General features: G+C 45.0%; 2 protein-coding genes across 3 annotated transcripts in view; one reads left to right on the forward strand and one right to left on the reverse strand.

The window, feature by feature from the left end:
- FEZ1 (fasciculation and elongation protein zeta 1) overlaps positions 1-2670 on the reverse strand; it is a 69361-nt gene extending 66691 nt beyond the window's left edge. Inside the window, exon 1 of the mRNA XM_075839236.1 lies at positions 2537-2670. The gene's annotated coding sequence lies outside the window, so the exon portion shown is untranslated. The remainder of the gene's footprint in view (positions 1-2536) is intronic.
- Positions 2671-6056: 3386 nt separating this feature from the next.
- Positions 6057-18190, forward strand: EI24 (EI24 autophagy associated transmembrane protein). Of its 2 annotated transcripts, none has more exons than XM_075839239.1 (11): positions 6057-6160; positions 7507-7655; positions 9925-10070; positions 10380-10440; positions 11209-11275; positions 11744-11868; positions 13650-13769; positions 13901-14012; positions 14873-14984; positions 15247-15321; positions 17217-18190. In XM_075839239.1, exons 2-11 carry the CDS (start codon positions 7614-7616, stop codon positions 17359-17361), a joined length of 1005 nt encoding a protein of 334 aa, XP_075695354.1. In that variant the 5' UTR covers positions 6057-6160; positions 7507-7613; the 3' UTR covers positions 17362-18190. The 2 variants fall into 2 exon arrangements, with proteins under 2 accessions (XP_075695354.1, XP_075695356.1); XM_075839241.1 differs by having other exon boundaries at positions 6065-6160; positions 7412-7655.
- Positions 18191-18413: the final 223 nt, after the last annotated feature.

Consider the following 18413-nt stretch of genomic DNA (forward strand, 5'->3'; position numbering starts at 1 on the left):
TGCAACATGCTGATGACATAATTTGCATCCTCCCTGTTTCTACGGATCCGTATATATAGATGGAATACGGACCGTACCTACGGACACTCTTCCGTATAGAAGGATGAAATACGGATGCCTATGGATCCGTATTTACGGACAGTATTTCGGGTTAGATGAAAATACGATTGTGTGCACGGGGCCTTATGGATGTAAACATGTCCCTTCATTGCACATATAATTATAGAGTTATGTTGATGTATCTTCTAAAATAGGTAGATTTAAATAACTCATTTGTGAACTCATCACTATATTTCCTATAGAAGAACTCATTGGGTTCTTATCATTAAAGGGGTATTCCCATCTTGGACATTTACGACAAAGAAATAGGACATACCGTAAATGTCTAAGGCCCCATCCACACGAATGTGCTTTCGCGGCCGCAATTCCCCCGAAAATCCACGGGAGAATTGCGGCCCCATTCATTCCTATGGGGCAATGCACACGACCGTGGTTTTCACGAGCCCAGACTGCAGAAAGAACGGGCAAGCCTTATTACGGCCGTGTTCTGCGGTCCGGGCTCATTGAAAATAATGGCTGCGGCCATGTGCACGGCCCACCTGTCACTCCGTGACCGGCTGACCCGCATATCACGGCCGTGCACATGGCTATGGACGTGTCCATGAGGCCTAAAAGATGCGGGGTGTCCAGCCTTGGAAGCCGCACCTATCGTTGGAACGAAGCTCCCTGATCCTACCTTCTGCCACTGTCCTCCATCCGCTGAGTAACGATGGGAGTAGGTAAAATGGCCAGAAGAAGGAAAACAGAGCTTGCTGAGCTACTCTGTTTCCAGAACTTCCATAAAAGTGAATGGGGGTTTCGGAAACAGCATAGCAAAACATGCTCGGCTGTTTCCATACCCCCCCCCCCCCCCCACCTCGTCCGTCTGTGGCCGGGGACCAGCGACAGCAAGTAGGACCGGGGTCAGGGGCCCCATCCTAGAGATAGGTACGGGTCGCAGAGGTGGGAGCCGCATCTACTTGACATTTATGGCATATCCTGTGGAGATGGGAATACCACAAAGATTTCACAGTATTAATAAGTTCTTCCTTTGTTATTGCCACCTCGAATAGTGTCATCTGACCCGGTTTAAAAAAAATAAATATTAAATTCTTCTTTCAATTGTTCTACTAATCATATTTGTCCAAAGAGAGAGAGGTAAGCTGCCGAACGACAGACTAGACTGTGGTTCAGAAGGGGCGAGTTTTCTGCAAGACCAGAAAGTATGTAGGAAAATGCCTTTCTCCTCCCCAAAATCAACAACAGGTGTTCGGGACAGAAGGCATCAGACTATGATCATTAAATTATTATTAAAGTGCCCAAATAATAAAATGTATGACCCTCTACGGTCTGTGTAAAAGATTATTTTTTTGTTAGCGCAGCAGTTTGTGCTGCAGAGCTGCACTTCCTCTCCCCCGCTAAAGAGAAAGGTAACTTTCACAGCCTTCAATATCTTTCCCTATACACGTGTAATGTGCACAGTCACAAATTATGTAATGACTAAGGGTTTTCTTTAAATATAAATAACACAGCCAGGCTTTATTACTTAAATTATTTAAAACTACGACTACCGTATTTTACAATTCCACTTATTTCAGAACTAGTGCCCATTAAAATTGGCGGCTACAATAGTCGTTAGTAAATTCCGTTGTTTGTTTTTTTTTAACTTTATTATGGCATAGCCTGATTGGCGGCCACGTATACAACATACGTATACAAGTAATGACTCTCAGTGGCATTTAGGGTATGTGCACACACACTAATTACGTCCGTAATTGACGGAACGTATTTCGGCCGCAAGTCCCGGACCGAACACAGTGCAGGGAGCCGGGCTCCTAGCATCATACTTATGTACGATGCTAGGAGTCCCTGCCTCGCTGCAGGACAACTGTCCCGTACTGTAATCATGTTTACAGTACGGGACAGTAGTTCCACGGAGAGGCAGGGACTCCTAGCATCGTACATAAGTATGATGCTAGGAGCCCGGCTCCCTGCACTGTGTTCGGTCCGGGACTTACGGCCGAAATACGTCCGTCAAATACGGACGTAATTAGTGTGTGTGCACATACCCTTAGCGTGCATAGGTTGACATAGGTTTCTGCGGAGGGCTCTCCCTTCTGCTCATCAGGACTATACATTTTGTTTCCAGCTTCCAGAACTGATCACAAATACCACAGCAGATTCTTTGTTTTTTTTTCCTGCCACAGTAATAATTAAATTAGCAGGCAATGTGGCGCCCCCTGTAGTCTATATATATCAAATTCAGTATTTGTTCATTGATGGAAAATATTCTCTATTACTATGCCATTGTGCTCGGTTAGCAATGCACTTATAATAGACGGTTACATTTTCATGCGTTTCTATGCTTTCATCATGTTTTCTGCTTTCATCTAGAAACGGATTAGTGAAAGGCAAATCCTTTTACATCCGTCTATTCTGTGGTCCAATTATTCAGCCTTTAGAACAAGAAGAAGAAATAACAGAATTGTGCACTCACCTCCTTCCTTCAACGTTATTCGGAGTTTTCCCACAATGCATCCGGCTCCCATTCACAGACCTTCACGGGGTTGCCATGTTAATGTAGTTTCCATAGTAACGCGGATCCGGCGTTCCCCTGGGTGAGAAATAGTCCTGAGTGGAGGTAAAATACATACATTTTAAGTGCTTTATATATAGAAATGCTGGAGCATGGAGCATGATCTAGATAAGAGAGTCCTGGAGCGGACAGGACGGCTCCCAGTAAAAATGGCACCGAACAACGCAAGGAAAGATTTGGCAAAAAACATGCAAAATTGGTCTAGAATTGTTTTTTGGTTTTTTTTCTGGAAAAACTAGCCAGATGTTACATTTAAACAAATAAGATTTTATAAAATCTTGCCGTTGTCTCAGTACTGCAGGAATTTGCCTCGCTGGTCGTAGGCGTGTGAATGTTGCGGCAGCGGTTGTGGATTTTCCCATCATACCGCGATGCACGTGTCTCTTTGTAGCATCAGGCCTACATCTGTATGCACAATAGATAGTACCTCTGCTGTATATTTGCACTATGGCTGGTGGTATGGCAGTATTTATGCAGTATTATTATACATTTTATAGTGTTATTACCCTCCAGGGCCCTGCACATATGAAACACAGAGGGGTACGTAACAAACAATAAAAACAAGCGAGAGGAGAGGACCCGTACTATAGAGGACACCACTACTGCATCTATGGTTGGTAGCATTAGTTCTGTACTACAGATGTAACCGCTGCTGTATACAGTCACTAAGGCCCCATGCACACGAACGTGCTTTTGCGGCCGCAATTCCCCCGAAAATCCACGGGAGAATTGCGGCCCCATTCATTTCTATGGGCCCGTGCACACGACCGTGGTTCTTTGGCTGGTAATGTTAGGTCTCATGCACACGACCGGGAATTTATCTGCATTTTTGGGGTCCCATTCATTTCTATGGTCCCATGCACCACGAACGTGGTTTGACAGATCCGTGCGGAGGCCGCAGATCCAGATCGCGAAAACTCAGGACAAGTCATTTTACGATTCGGATTTGCAGGCTCGCACTACTGGTGAAATCATTTTTTCTTGTTGTGGATCAGTGGGTTACGATGACACACGGATGCAAAACAAAGGTGACGGCAACGGATCCCTGCAAAACCACTACTGTCGTGTACACGAGGCCTTACAGTATGTATTCATCATCGCTGCTTTCTTGTATGCACCAGCAGCTCAAGCTTGGAGTATAAGGGTATGTTCACACTGAGTATTTTGGCACGGTTTTTGATACAGAAACCGCGTCGGAAACAGAGCCAAAAACTGCCTCCTATTGTTTTTAATAGGAGGCGGTTTTTCCCGAGAGCGGTAAAAAATGCTCGCGGGAAAAAGCAGCGACAAGCCCTTTCTTCGGGCGTTTCCAGCTCTGACATCAATAGGAGGCAGACATCACGTTTTTTTGAGGTGGTTTTTGCCCACGGCGCTAAATGGAAACGTGGCAAATATTCTGCCGGCAGGTCAAAATCGGTCTTAAAATTCCTTTAGGAATTTTGAGGCAGATTTTTCCACCTGCAAAAAAACTCTGTGTGAACAGGGCCTAACAGCTAAAATATACATTTAGGCCTCATGCACACGACCGTAGTGTTTTTCTGGTCCGCAAATTCCAGGACCGTGTTCCGTGAAATGTCATCCGCAGTTTATCTGTATGTAATCCGCAAAATGCGGATAAAAAAAAAAAAGCCTAGGTAAAACAGGATGACAGAACTCATTCCCGGTCGTCGCCTAGCAACACTTCCGCAAATCCGCAAACTGCGGTTGACACACGGAGGTGTATCCGCATTTTCCACGGGCCCATTGACTTCTATGGGAATGTCCGCATCGAATTTGCGGGCCGTAATAAGACATGTCCTGAGTTTGTGCGGCACAGATTTGCGGACATGCGGAGACCCGTGAAAACACGGATAGTGTGTATGGGCCCATAGAAATGAATGGGTCCGCAATTCTCCCGTGGATTTTGGGGGGAATTGCGGACGCAAAAACACGTTCGTGTGCATGGGGCCATACTGTAAAAAAAAAAACTAAAAAAAAAAACAAAAGCCACAAAACAAAAAATCACACATTGCAGAAAATAAGACGCAAACATTCATTTTAGGAAACATCTTTGGGCGTTTACTTCTCTGACATCAGTGAGGGATAGAAAGCGTTTTTTCCCGGCGTTTGCCTGCGGCGCTCAATGGCGCGACGCTCAGCAGTGAGAAGTATCAGGTCTGTTCAGTTTTTTGCCCCTGAATGTAAATAACCACGTTATTATTCTATGAAAGCAAGCAGAGATCTTGAAAATCGTGCGGATTGAGAAGACAAAGTACATAATGAAAATGTATAACCTATAATTTATACAGTGATTAAAGGGGTTTTGCGGGACGTTGATATTGACGGTCTATCCGATTCTGGGCACCCCCAGCGATCAGCAAAGTATCGTTTTGGTATCGAAAATCGCAATAATACACAAAGTATCGAAGTCCAAATTCTGGTATCGTGACATCCCTAGGCCTGATTCACACGAACGTTGAATACGCCCGCGTGAGGTGAAGTCAATGGGTGTGGAATCACGGACAGCGCGCGCGCACACACACACGTCATCCGCGTGCTGTCCGTGATTCACGCATCAGTTGCTAAAGAAACGCAGAGAAAAAAAAAAAATCAAGAAACGTGCACGAACGTTGACAGCGAAAAGGGACGGCAAACGGGACCGTAACGCGGAAAAAACACTGCATTTTTTTGCGGACAGAAAACGGACACATTCTTGTGAACCCAGCCTAAGGCTACACTCACACGAATGTAGCCCACCTCGGACGTGAAAAACCGTCTTCCATGTCGGAGATGGACCCGGGACGGACGCGCTGTCACGTATCGCCCAGATTAGTCTATGGAGGGATGTGTGACGCGCAGTAAGACAGGACGTGTTCTATATTTCAACGAACCGCTCACACGCGTGAACAGCCATATTGAGATACAGGAGTCCGCGTGACGGCCATTGTTTAATGTTAGTCCGAGTCTATCAGATACGATTGAGTCAGACCGAGATTGGCGCATTATGGCATAAAACTGCAACAGCCACAACGCGGTTGAAGGATAAGTGTCAAGTTTTCCGTGAGTTGCGCCAAATGTATTATGTAGAGTCCAAAAGCTGGACAAATTAGGTGCAATTACAGCTAAAATAAACACCTCATCTTTGGTAAATTGTCACAGAATAACTGCGGCTCATGACATTAACGACAACAAAAATGAAGTCTGTGGTAAAAATTCTCTCAGAAAACACCGAATACTCTCTGCTGCACGGAAAACCCAGAGAGGCGGGAAAAGCCGCACACAATCACCACACACAACCCTCCAGACTGCCGACATTCTATTTCCCGACACGCGGGAAAATCTCTATCCCAGCATAAGGACTTCATTCTCCGGCATGCAACGGGGGTCAAAGACGTCATGTCCTGACTCGAAGGCGCGCAGAGGACTCCATTTTCCAGCTTGCACTGCGGCAAGGACTTCATTTCCCAGGATGAGGCGAGCGTTAAGACATGCGCAGTGCGGGCGGGGCCCGGGTGTTGTGGTCTAGCTGGAGGGAGAGTCCAGTAGGTGAGGATCTGGGGGGGATCTGCTCTATGTCTGATCTGTAGATGATTATTTCTGTCTTGGTGGAGCTGCTGTCATGGCGGTGTGTGGTGTTGTGTATCATGGAGTCCTGTCATGTAGCTGTGTTGTTGTTGTTCTGTCATACTGGGGGAAGGTTTTCCTGTGTTATTGTATTTCTGCCATGTTATGTGGACAGTCTTGTATAAAAAGCGCAGTGGTTGGCGGAAAAAAAAAACGCAAATGGTTTTCCGGTTTTCAGCTTAATTGATAAACATATGAACGCTGCAGGAACGAGCGCTGGGACCCCACGATCATGAGAATGAGGGTCCCGTGTCCCCCGTTTGTATGGACCGGCGGTCACGTGTGCACACTACCGCTCCATTCTTACGCTATGACCGAGATTGATGAGCGCCGCTTCATTGTAGGAGACCCGGGACCCTCATGATCGCTCGGGGTCCCAGTGGTCAGACCCGCAACAATCGAACATTTATCCCCCCCCCAAAAAAAATCCCCTAAAAAAATAAGAATAAAACGCTGTAATGTCCTAATCGTTATAATTCTTCTATGTGACGATCGCGCCGCGGTGACGTCGTGTCCATAGTGACTGAACATCGTGGGACGTGACGTCACTATGATTCATTTTCTATTAATAGGGCACATGGAAGTCATATTGGGGGGGGGGGGTCTTTTCCTCTTGTCTCTCACTCGGCACCCCCTCAATGTGCCAGAACGGAGAGACAGCCTGTAAGAGCGGCGTCCATACATTACGCGGTCAGCTAATTAATGAAATGGCCGCCATGTAATACCACATTTCCCCTGGGGGCTGGAGAAGCTGTATCCGCAGCGATCAGGTGGTCGCCGTCATGGCTGCTGGGGCTTTGGGGTAAATGTTAAAATCTGGTTGAGCCCCTTTTATCACTGTTCTCTGACTTTCTAATCGACTTTGTGTTTTAATTTATCACCATTTGCAATATCTCTGCTTGCTTTCAGTGAATGAGAACACTCTTGTTTACATCCAGAATCTGAAAAACCCAGACAGACTTAATAGTTCTCACAGCTGAGGGTTTGCTACAATTGTATCCAGACTAGACAATTCGCTGCCTGGACTTCAGACTGATACATTTACCTGCACTGATACATTGTAACAAACTATCGGGACAGAAGGGAGATTTGTGCTGCTGCTGTGTTTTCTGCAGGGGGCTGTACATGTCACATAACTCGTAATAATAAGTGGCGCGGCTTCTCCTCCTATAGATCCTCCTGCTCCGCACTGTGGCGTGGAAGGTGGATCCCTCAGTTCTGTTCCTCCAGTGATCACTCCGTATAATCTCCATTGCTCGGACTTGCAGGTCTGCTGGTGCACAGTCTTCCTCCATGATGACCTGTTCTGCCCCGTCACACTGCGACGCTCCATGTAGCTGATAGTCAAGTCACTTCAAGGGTACAGAGGAGGAAAATGGCGGACAGCTTGAAAAGTTTTCTTCAGGACCTTGTCCGGGTGAGTTCACAGTTGGTAGACAGGAGCAGAAATGATGTGGAAGTGATGCCACATACACGAGAAACTCGTAATATCAAGTGTTATACAAGAACATGCACAACTGACTACAGACTGCAAGCTTTAGGGGTTACAGTTACAATTTAAAGGGCATGTCCATCATGTTACAAGCTGTAACTCAGGATCAGTACAGGAGAAGTAATGTAATGTATGTACACAGTGACTCCACCAGCAGAATAGTGAGTGCAGCTCTGGAGTATAATACAGGATATAACTCAGGATCAGTACAGGATAAGTAATGTAATGTATGTACACAGTGACTCCACCAGCAGAATAGTGACTGCAGCTCTGGAGTATAATACAGGATATAACTCAGGATCACTACAGGATAAGTAATGTAATGTATGTACACAGTGACTCCACCAGCAGAATAGTGACTGCAGCTCTGGAGTATAATACAGGATGTAACTCAGGATCAGTACAGGATAAGTAATGTATGTACACAGTGACTCCACCAGCAGAATAGTGAGTGCAGCTCTGGAGTATAATACAGGATATAACTCAGGATCAGTACAGGATAAGTAATGTAATGTATGTACACAGTAACTCCACCAGCAGAATAGTGACTGCAGCTCTGGAGTATAATACTGGATGTAACTCAGGATCAGTACAGGATAAGTAATGTAATGTATGTACACAGTAACTCCACCAGCAGAATAGTGACTGCAGCTCTGGAGTATAATACTGGATGTAACTCAGGATCAGTACAGGATAAGTAATGTAATGTATGTACACAGTGACTCCACCAGCAGAATAGTGAGTGCAGCTCTGGAGTATAATACAGGATGTAACTCAGAATCAGTACAGGATAAGTAATGTAATGTATGTGGACAGTGACTCCACCAGCAGAATAGTGAGTGCAGCTCTGGAGTATAATACAGGATGTAACTCAGGATCAGTACAGGATAAGTAATGTATGTACACAGTGACTCCACCAGCAGAATAGTGAGTGCAGCTCTGGAGTATAATACAGGATATAACTCAGGATCAGTACAGGATAAGTAATGTAATGTATGTACACAGTGACTCCACCAGCAGAATAGTGAGTGCAGCTCTGGAGTATAATACAGGATGTAACTCAGAATCAGTACAGGATAAGTAATGTAATGTATGTGCACAGTGACTCCACCAGCAGAATAGTGAGTGCAGCTCTGGAGTATAATACAGGATGTAACTCAGGATCAGTACAGGATAAGTAATGTAATGTATGTACACAGTGACTGCACCAGCAGAATAGTGAGTGCAGCTCTGGAGTATAATACTGGATGTAACTCAGGATTAGTACAGGATAAGTAATGTAATGTAATATATGTACACAGTAACTCCACCAACAGAATAGTGAGTGCAGCTCTGGAGTATAATGCAGGATGTAACTCAGGATCAGTACAGGATAAGTAATGTAATGTATGTACACAGTGACTCCACCAGCAGAATAGGGAGTGCAGCTCTGGAGTATAATACAGGATGTAACTCAGGATCAGTACAGGATAAGTAATGTAATGTATGTACACAGTGACTCCCCCAGCAGAATAGGGAGTACAGCTCTGGAGTATAATACAGGATGTAACTCAGGATCAGTATAGGATAAGTAATGTAATGTATGTACACAGTGACTCCACCAGCAGAATAGTGAGTGCAGCTCTGGAGTATAATGCAGGATGTAACTCAGGATCAGTACAGGATAAGTAATGTAATGTATGTACACAGTGACTCCACCAGCAGAATAGTGAGTGCAGCTCTGGAGTATAATACAGGATGTAACTCAGGATCAGTGCAGGATAAGTAATGTATGTACACAGTGACTCCACCAGCAGAATAGTGAGTGCAGCTCTGGAGTATAATACAGGATGTAACTCAGGATCAGTACAGGAGAAGTAATGTAATGTATGTACACAGTGACTCCACCAGCAGAATAGTGAGCGCAGCTCTGGAGTATAATACAGGATGTAACTCAGGATTAGTACAGGATGAGTAATGTAATGTTTTATACACAGTGACTCCAGCAGCAGAATAGTGAGTGCAGCTCTGGAGTATAATACAGGATGTAACTCAGGATCCACCTTTTAGATTGAATTGTGTTGTGATCTGCGGTCTCTTCTTCTGTTATCGTGTGTTTAGCTTTCTTATGTCTTCAGAGTCTTGGCTTTTACTTTTAATGGACTATTTCATGGGCTTTGAATTCTTAATCCGACATTAACGTTTTGTCCTGCAGGGTATTAAAGACTCTGTTTGGGGAATATGTACGATTTCCAAACTGGATGCGCGGATTCAGCAGAGGCGAGAGGAGCAGAGGAAGAGACGTGCCAGTAGTGCGTTGGCCCAGCGCAGAGCCCAAAGCGAAGAGAGAAAGCCGGAGAAGTGCGCTCAGTCCTAACTTGTGTAATTGCCTCTAAAGCACCGGTGATGTTCTCCAGACATCACTGCATTGTTGGTGCATTTACCGCACTTACAGTACAAGTGTGAGACTACAACTCCCAGCATGCTAAGAGTGGTAGTTTCGCATCAGCTGGAGAGCCGGAGGTTGGAGTTGGGAAAAGCTGGTTGTGCTATAGGTTTTATCTTGAGGGATCTCTTCATGGCTTGTGAATTGTTCATTTCTGCCCCTATAGATTGCGGTAGATAAGTCTTGTTCTAATGTCTGCCCCACCCCCTCCTTTGTGTTCACAGTGAGCCTCGCATCGTCACACGAATTTTTCAGTGTTGTGCTTGGAACGGCGGCGTCTTCTGGGTGCGTAAAAGAGAATCTGTCTTTTAACGTCTCATTGAGACACATCAGACAATGGTAGAAGTCGCTAACAGGATGAATGAGTGGATTCACGATTCGCCAACCATTGGGATGCATTGGGCAAATCAGGATTTGCACGGTTTCTCATAAATGGCGCAATTTGTATGTGATGTCCACCTAAATGTGGTATTGCCACTGTCCTTTGGAAAACCCTTGATAGGTCTGACCGGGCCTTTTCCGGCCTTACAAATATTGCACGCACTTTGGTGCAAATTTGCCAAAACGGGATCACACGCCTTCCAAAATAAAAGCGGTCGGCCATCATGAAACATACCCAGAATGGTGATCCGATGCTTTGATAAAATAGTGCACATGTTTGTTCCATTTTTATGCTGAAAGTGTGTAGCTGGCTCTTTAAATGGGTTGTCTGATAAAGATCTGCACTATTAGGGCACGTGAGCGGATCTCATTCTGACGGACTCGCACCATTCATGTATTATATAGACTCCTCTGAATACGACTTTTTCTGTGCCTGGCTGGCCATGTCCTCCCTTGGCAAAATCATTTGCTTGCTGGGGGTGCCGGGAGTCAGACCCGTGGTGATCAGCTGATCGCCGCGGTGGCTGTGATGTCTCCTTTAAATGTGCCCCATAGTCTCTTCTCTGTACTCACTGCGTCCATCCTGAATACCGCGTATCATGAATGACGTTGAATATTTTCTCCGTGTTGGTATCGGACTCGGCCTTATGTTTTTTTTTCATTTGTTTGCAGCTCAGTCTCTTCTTGTTCTACCGAATGTTTATCCCTCTGCTGCAATCAATCACCGCGAGAATAATCGGTGAGATACCGGGGGAGGGGAGGGTTCTCCTGATGCCGCCAGATTGTATGAACAGATTAATATCTGACATGACGCTATAGTTATGGTATAAAATATACTGATTATATAGATAGATGGAAGAATTGTATCATCACACCGCACAATGTGACGACCTACAGATAAAAGGTTCAAACCTTCCAATAACAATATCTTCTAATACAATCCTATAATCCTATTATAACGTACTTGTCCTCCCTGCTGCCTCTTGTCACAGCCGCGCGGTGACGTGATCTGACGGCTGCAGTGACGTCACTATAGACTACACGTCACCTATGCTGTCAGCGATTTTCTGCTGTGGCCAAGTGGTGTGATCCGCCATTGCATTGCGTGTAGGATGGGGGTGTTAGGGGTCGGGTTGTAGTTACAGATCTAAAGTCCTAACGTAACGTTCAGTACCGTAAGTGTCTCCTCATTATTACTTCTTGTCAGGTGATCCGTCCTTGCATGGAGATGTCTGGTCCTGGCTGGAGTTCATCCTCACGTCTGTGTTCAGTGCGCTCTGGGTCCTTCCCCTCTTTGTGCTCAGCAAGGTGGTCAATGCCATCTGGTTCCAGGTGAGAGGATCTGGCATGTATAAGACTCTGGCTCCATGGCTTCTCCCACAAGTCAGAACTACTTTCTGTAAACAAGAGAAGCTTATGGTAAAGAATTGGCGCTTCTGTGTGTGCTCCTTCTTCTCCACGACTGACCCTCCTCCCCCTACAGAACTGGGAGGCGTAGGTTGTATATGGGAAAGTTGCACCACATCCCAAGTGGTTTATGAACCCCCTTTAAAGGAACACTCTGGGCAAACTGATGCATGGTGCCAAGCCTGAGGGGGCGGAGCGTGACACACCAACGAGAGACGATAAGTCCTGCTCCGTCATCTCAGGCCTGGCACTAGGTATAACAGCAGTGTATACAAGGAAAAAAATAGGGATCTTCCAGCACAGGTATACATTTATTCGGCAAACATGATTAGAAATTTGAGACCGAGCACAGGTTAGACGTGAGGACGCTTACGCGTTTCGAACAGAAGTGTTCTTACTCACTAATCTATTGCCTGTGTTTTAAAAACACGATCAACAAATCGTGGCTGCTCTTAATGTTCGACCCGACGCAGGCTCGAATGATGCACAATTTTCTTGTTAGAGCTTGTTCACACTTCCAATGCGATAAAGAAAGCAAACTATCTGTACATCCTATACTGACTAATCGCTACATAAATCGCATTTTAAATATATAATTTACATATGGTATGAAGAGAAAAAAATTTCATTGGATTTGAAACAATGTAACAAGCCTATTTACATACAACTGTGTCTAAAATGTTATTCAGGCTGGTTACATTGTTTCAAATCCAATGAAACTTTTTTCTCTTCATATCATATGTAAATTATATATAGCCATTTGTCAGTATAGGATGTACAGATAGTTTGCTTTCTTTATCGCATTGGAAGTGTGAACAAGCTCTAACAACAAGAAAATTGTGCATCATTCGAACCTACGTCGGGTGGAACATTAAGGCCAGAATCGCACGAACGAGTGAAAAACTGCAGTTTTTCACGTCCGAGTTGCACCCGTGCGGGACCCGTATTCACGGATCCCTCATAGACTTTAGTCTATCGAGGGATCCGTGAAAACGGAAGAAAATAGGACCGGTTCTGTCTTTCAACGGACCCATCACACGGCCCCATTGAAATACATGCGTCCGTGTGACGGACGTTGTTTTATCAGCCGTCATACAGACCTATACTACTGTCGTCTGAATTCGGCCTAAGACCAGCCAGGATTGGTTGATCATAGTTTAGTGACATATGTAATGAGTAAGAACATTTCTGTTCGAAACGCGTAAGCGTCCGCACACCTAACCTGTGCTCTGCCTGAAATTTTGAAATATGTTTGCCAAATAAATGAATACAGTTTTTAAGGATGTGCTGGAAGATACCTTTTTCCCTTGTATATATGGATTTTTCTTGTTCGCCTGCAAGCTCCCCTCTGCTGCACTCCCTCGTTGAGGAACTACAAGTACCAAAAAGATGTATCTGGTGAGCAGATTTTTTGCATTTGCTTTTCTTTATAACAGCAGTGTACCCGTTTTGCTTAAAGTTCCTTTGATGGGTAGGACCTTTATAATGCGGAGTTCAATAATGGATCATACTAGATCTATACTCAGCCAATGTGATATATAAGTAGTTGCAATGCTACTACAATAATACAACAATACAACTACAATACTGCTATAATAATACTATACTGCTATAATACTATAATAATACTACAATAATAATACTATACTGCTATACTAATACTACAATACTACTCTTAATGCTACAACATACTATTTTCCTTCCAGGACATTGCAGATTTGGCTTTTGAGATGTCCGGCAGAAAAGCACTGCCCTTCCCCAGCGTCAGTAAGATCATTGCTGACATGCTGTTTAACCTCCTGCTGCAGGCGCTCTTCCTCATCCAGGTAACTCCTTCCCTATAGACGAGGCCGGGCTATAAGGAGATAACGCCACGTCCACAGCTCGTGTTCACATCTATCATTGATTGACCACGTTCTACATGATCGGTGCTGATCTTTCCCTCCTGTGACTGCAGGGCATGTTCGTCAGTCTCTTTCCGATAGAAGTGATCGGACAGCTCATCAGTCTGCTGCACATGTCTCTGCTCTATTCCCTCTACTGCTTTGAATACAGATGGTTCAACAAAGGTTAGAAGAGTGTTGTGTATATCCCAGCTAGGATGTCAAGACGAGGGTCCGCTCATAGACCGTCACCTCATAACTGCCTCACCTGTCTAATCCCCACACTAATGTCTCTCTCGCTCTCTTTTCTCTGTCTCTCTCGCTCTGTCTCTCTCGCTCTGTCTCTCTCGCTCTGTCTCTCTCGCTCTGTCTCTCTCGCTCTGTCTCTCTCGCTCTGTCTCTCTCGCTCTGTCTCTCTCGCTCTCTTTTCTCTCTCTCGCTCTCTTTTCTCTCTCTCGCTCTCTTTTCTCTCTCTCGCTCTCTTTTCTCTCTCTCGCTCTCTTTTCTCTCTCTCTCGCTCTCTTTTCTCTCTCTCTCGCTCTCTTTTCTCTCTCGCTCTCTTTTCTCTCTCTCGCTCTCTTTTCTCTCTCTCGCTCTCTTTTCTCTCTCTCGCTCTCTTTTCTCGCTCTCGCTCTCTTTTCTCGCTCTCGCTCTCTTTTCTCGCTCTCTTTTCTCGCTCTCGCTCTCTTTTCTCGCTCTCGCTCTCTTTTCTCGCTCTCTTTTCTCGCTCTCTTTTCTCGCTCTCGCTCTCTTTTCTCTCGCTCTCTTTTCTCTCGCTCTCGCTCTCTTTTCTCTCGCTCTCGCTCTCTTTTCTCTCTCTCGCTCTTTTCTCTCTGTGTGTGTGTGTGTGTCGCGCTCTCTCTTTCTCCCTCTGTGTGTCGCGCTCTCTCTCTTTCTCTCTCTCTCTCCCTCCCTCTGTGTGTGTGTGTCGCGCTCTCTCTCTCTCTGTCTCTCTGTCTTCCTCTGTGTGTCGCGCTCTCTCTCTTTCTCTCTCTCTCTCTCTCTCTCTCTCTCTGTGTCTCTTATCTTTATTTTTTATTTTCCAGGGATTGAGATGCACCAGCGTTTATCTAACATTGAGCGTAACTGGCCGTATTACTTTGGCTTTGGTTTACCTCTGGCGTCCCTCACAGCCATGCAGTCGTCCTACATCATCAGGTGAGTGGTGTGTTCTCCGCAGTAGATGTGATGTCGGGCGGGAGGACACGAGAGGAGGTCAAATATCTACATCGTTATAATGTCATGTCTAAACCACTTATTATTATCATCATTATTATCATCATTATTATTATTATTGTGCCGGATATTGAGCTGTATCTTATTATTATTCTGATTATTGTGCCGGATATTGAGCTGTAGTATCGGGATGTATCTCATTAGCTGATGACTGATTTCTCGTTATGTTTTTCCCCTTTTGCAGCGGCTGCCTCTTCTCCATTCTCTTTCCTCTCTTTATTATCAGTGCAAATGAAGCGAAGACACCTGGGAAAGCGTAGTAAGTGTTATCTCCTAGAGAATGCAGCTAAGGCTCCGTTCACATCTGCGTCAGGGTTCCTTTCTGACGTTCCGTTGGAGCTTTCCATCGGCGCGGAGCCCTGACTGACACAAACGGAAACCATAGGTTTCCATTTTCATCATCATTGATTTCAATGGTGACGGATCCGGTGCAAATGGTTTCCGTTTGTTTCCGTTGTGTAAGGGTTCCGTCGTTTTGACGGAATCAATACCGTAGTCGACTGCGCTATTCATGCCATCAAAACGACAGAACCCTTACACAACTGAGACAAACGGAAACCATTGGCACCGGATACGTCACCATTGAAAGCTCCAACGGAACGTCAGAAAGGAGCCCTGACGCAGATGTGAACGAAGCCTTACAGGAATACTCCAGTGTCAGAAGATAAAGGTCATGCTTTGTATAATCACAAGTTATACGGTTTTCCAATATACTTTGTTTATCATTACCTCATAGCTTTCAAGATCTCTGCTTGCTGTCATTCAATAGGAAATCTTCATTGTTTATTCCTAGAGGATAAGAATCCGTTCTGGTCACGTGATGGACGCACAGGTGCACGGCTCGTTACAGGACAAAGCTCTGATAGCTGTACTGTTGCTGTAACGAGCCGTGCACCTGTGTGTCCATCACAGGACCAGGACAGATTTTCATCCTCTGGATGTAAACAATGGAAGATCCTATTCAATGACAGCAAGCAGAGATCTTGAAAATTCTGAGGACTTGATACACAAAGTATATTGGATAGTTTTAGAACTTTTCATCATAAAAAAAAAAAAAAGAATACTTATTTGCTGAAACTGTAATCCCCTTTAAGGTCTGTGCAACTTCGCAGAGTGTCTTATAAGGGTGGTCTCGTCAGAGACCACCCCTTATAGAAAGGAGCCGCCACGGCAATCGGTTACAGGGGAAATATGGTAATATGTGGACGGCTTGAGTCCGCCAGATAGCGATATACTGTCACTAAGTTAGGTAGGAAAACTTCTTTAATAATTTTTGTGCATTTTAAAGAGATTCTGCGAAATGGACAACACTTTTTCATCAGAAGGGTTCCCCAATGATATGCTGGTTGTGGGGGTCTCAGCATCAGGACCCCCCCCCCCCCCCCCAAATCAGCTGCTATAGCTGGGGAAGGTAACTACTGGGTAAATGAAGCATTATACCTATTGAGTCAGTGAACACCTGTGTAATGCATGGCCGAGAGCTACTGTTAGAAACTCTGTTTACAAGATCTATGCATGCTGTCAGTGAATAGAAACACTGTCATTTAAATCCAGAAGCTGAAACCACCTCCTGATCATGTCTATCTGACTCGGGTGCGCAGTGTAGCAAAGCTCTTTCTTGTAAGGGTACGTGCACACACAAAATCAGATACATCTGAAAATACGGAGCTGTTTTCAAAAGAAAACAGGTCCTAATTTTCAGAAGTTTTTCATTCAAAGTCGCGTTTTTCGCGTTGTTTTTAACGGCCGTTTTTGGAGCTGTTTTCCTAAAGAGTCTATGAAAAACGGTTCCAAAAACGGCTGAAGAAGTGACATGCACTTCTTTTTCGCAGCCGTTTTTTTACGCGGCCATCTTTCAAAACATCCGTGTAAAAAAACGGCCCATCGGAACTGAATGCTTTCGATTTTTCGGCCGTTTCCGTCCTGAAAAACGGCCGAAAATAATCCGTGCAGCTGTGTTAGTTGGACATGATGAGGAAAGGTTTTCAGTCTCAGGATTTTGACAAGAATGTTTCCATTCGCTCGCAGCAAGCGGAGATCAGACACTGGTAAACCACTTGTGTAAGTTCTAGTGGGTGGCATGCGATACTGTGTGCACAGGTGTAGCAGAGCTGATGCGCGGTCTGATTGTCTCTTCTGCTTCTGTGTTGACAGTCACTTCCAGCTGCGTCTCTTCTCTCTGGTCGTCTTCCTCAGTAACCGGCTCTTTCACAAGACTGTCTACCTGCAGTCCAGCCTGAGCGCCACCACCAGCCCTCACCCGTCTCCTGCCAAACACAAGGCCACAATGGGACATTGATTGGAGGAGAGCAGGAGTCCGTCCCCAGCGACCGCCATGTTTTTAACTCCTGACTGGCACAAGCGTTCCGTCTCCTCCGCACAAGGTGCCACTTTTACATTGTGTTTTTCTTCCTTTCCTGATGGCCGGGCCCCTCAGTCCTGAGACTTTTGCACGTTTGTAAAACTTTTGCGTGTGTCAAACAAGTGCAGCCCTGATCTGGATCATCCACTTTTTACGGTTTGTAGGAAAATCAACGAGCCGTCACCAAACGCGGCAAAGAAACTCCCCCTCCCCCAACACATCAGAGTAACCCAGTGCTGCTCCTTTAAGTACAGTGTTACATAATTCCCTATTTATCTGCAAAATCTGCCCCCCCTGCAAGAAGAAAACAAGTCTGTGGGTGATGTGATCTACGGAGGGGGATGTGTATATATATATATGAGATTGATGGACCGACCGACATCCGTTGTGAAAATAGTTTTTTAATTTTGGGTATCCAGTAAATTCTAAGCACTTGGGGTTCATCACTCAGGGATGGAAGGGGTTAATTACTGTTTTTAATACCTTGATGTTAATTATTTGTGTCTTATTGAGCTACGGACAAAAGAAAAAAAAAAAGTCTGAATTTGACAATTTTGTGATTTAAAAAAAAGCAGCAAATGAAGAATTTCTATGTGACGGAGGTGTCGTGGCGTCTTATATTTCTGCCTTTTCCTATGGAATACGTCGGAACAAATGGGTGAGACGTCCCGGAAGCACAGATGACCACAGAGCTCCACAGATGACCACAGAGCTCCGGCCTCCACCAAATTGTTTGTATTAAAAATAAAATGCAGAATTCCTTCAATTGAGAATCGGTGAAATCTGATTGTCTGGAATGTACGAGGTGCAAAGATTATATTTACTTTGCTATAAACTCCGTAAGACTCTGATTCCAAACAGACACATCCTGGGACATGTAGTTTGTGAGTGAGGTGCATCCTGGGACATGTAGTTTGTGAGTGAGGGGCATCCTGGGACGTGTAGTTTGTGAGTGAGGTGCATCCTGGGACATGTAGTTTGTGAGTGAG

The sequence above is a fragment of the Rhinoderma darwinii genome, chromosome 10, assembly GCF_050947455.1.
Source record: "Rhinoderma darwinii isolate aRhiDar2 chromosome 10, aRhiDar2.hap1, whole genome shotgun sequence".
Classification (NCBI taxonomy): Eukaryota; Metazoa; Chordata; class Amphibia; order Anura; family Rhinodermatidae; genus Rhinoderma; species Rhinoderma darwinii.

Excerpts from the sequence above, each read along its gene's own strand:
- EI24 (XM_075839239.1), top strand. The coding sequence starts at position 7,614 with ATGGCGGACAGCTTGAAAAGTTTTCTTCAGGACCTTGTCCGG. Across the intron at positions 7,656-9,924 it reads TTCTTCAGGACCTTGTCCGG|GGTATTAAAGACTCTGTTTG; the intron begins GTGAGTTCACAG and ends TTTGTCCTGCAG. Across the intron at positions 11,869-13,649 it reads TCAATGCCATCTGGTTCCAG|GACATTGCAGATTTGGCTTT; the intron begins GTGAGAGGATCT and ends TTTTCCTTCCAG.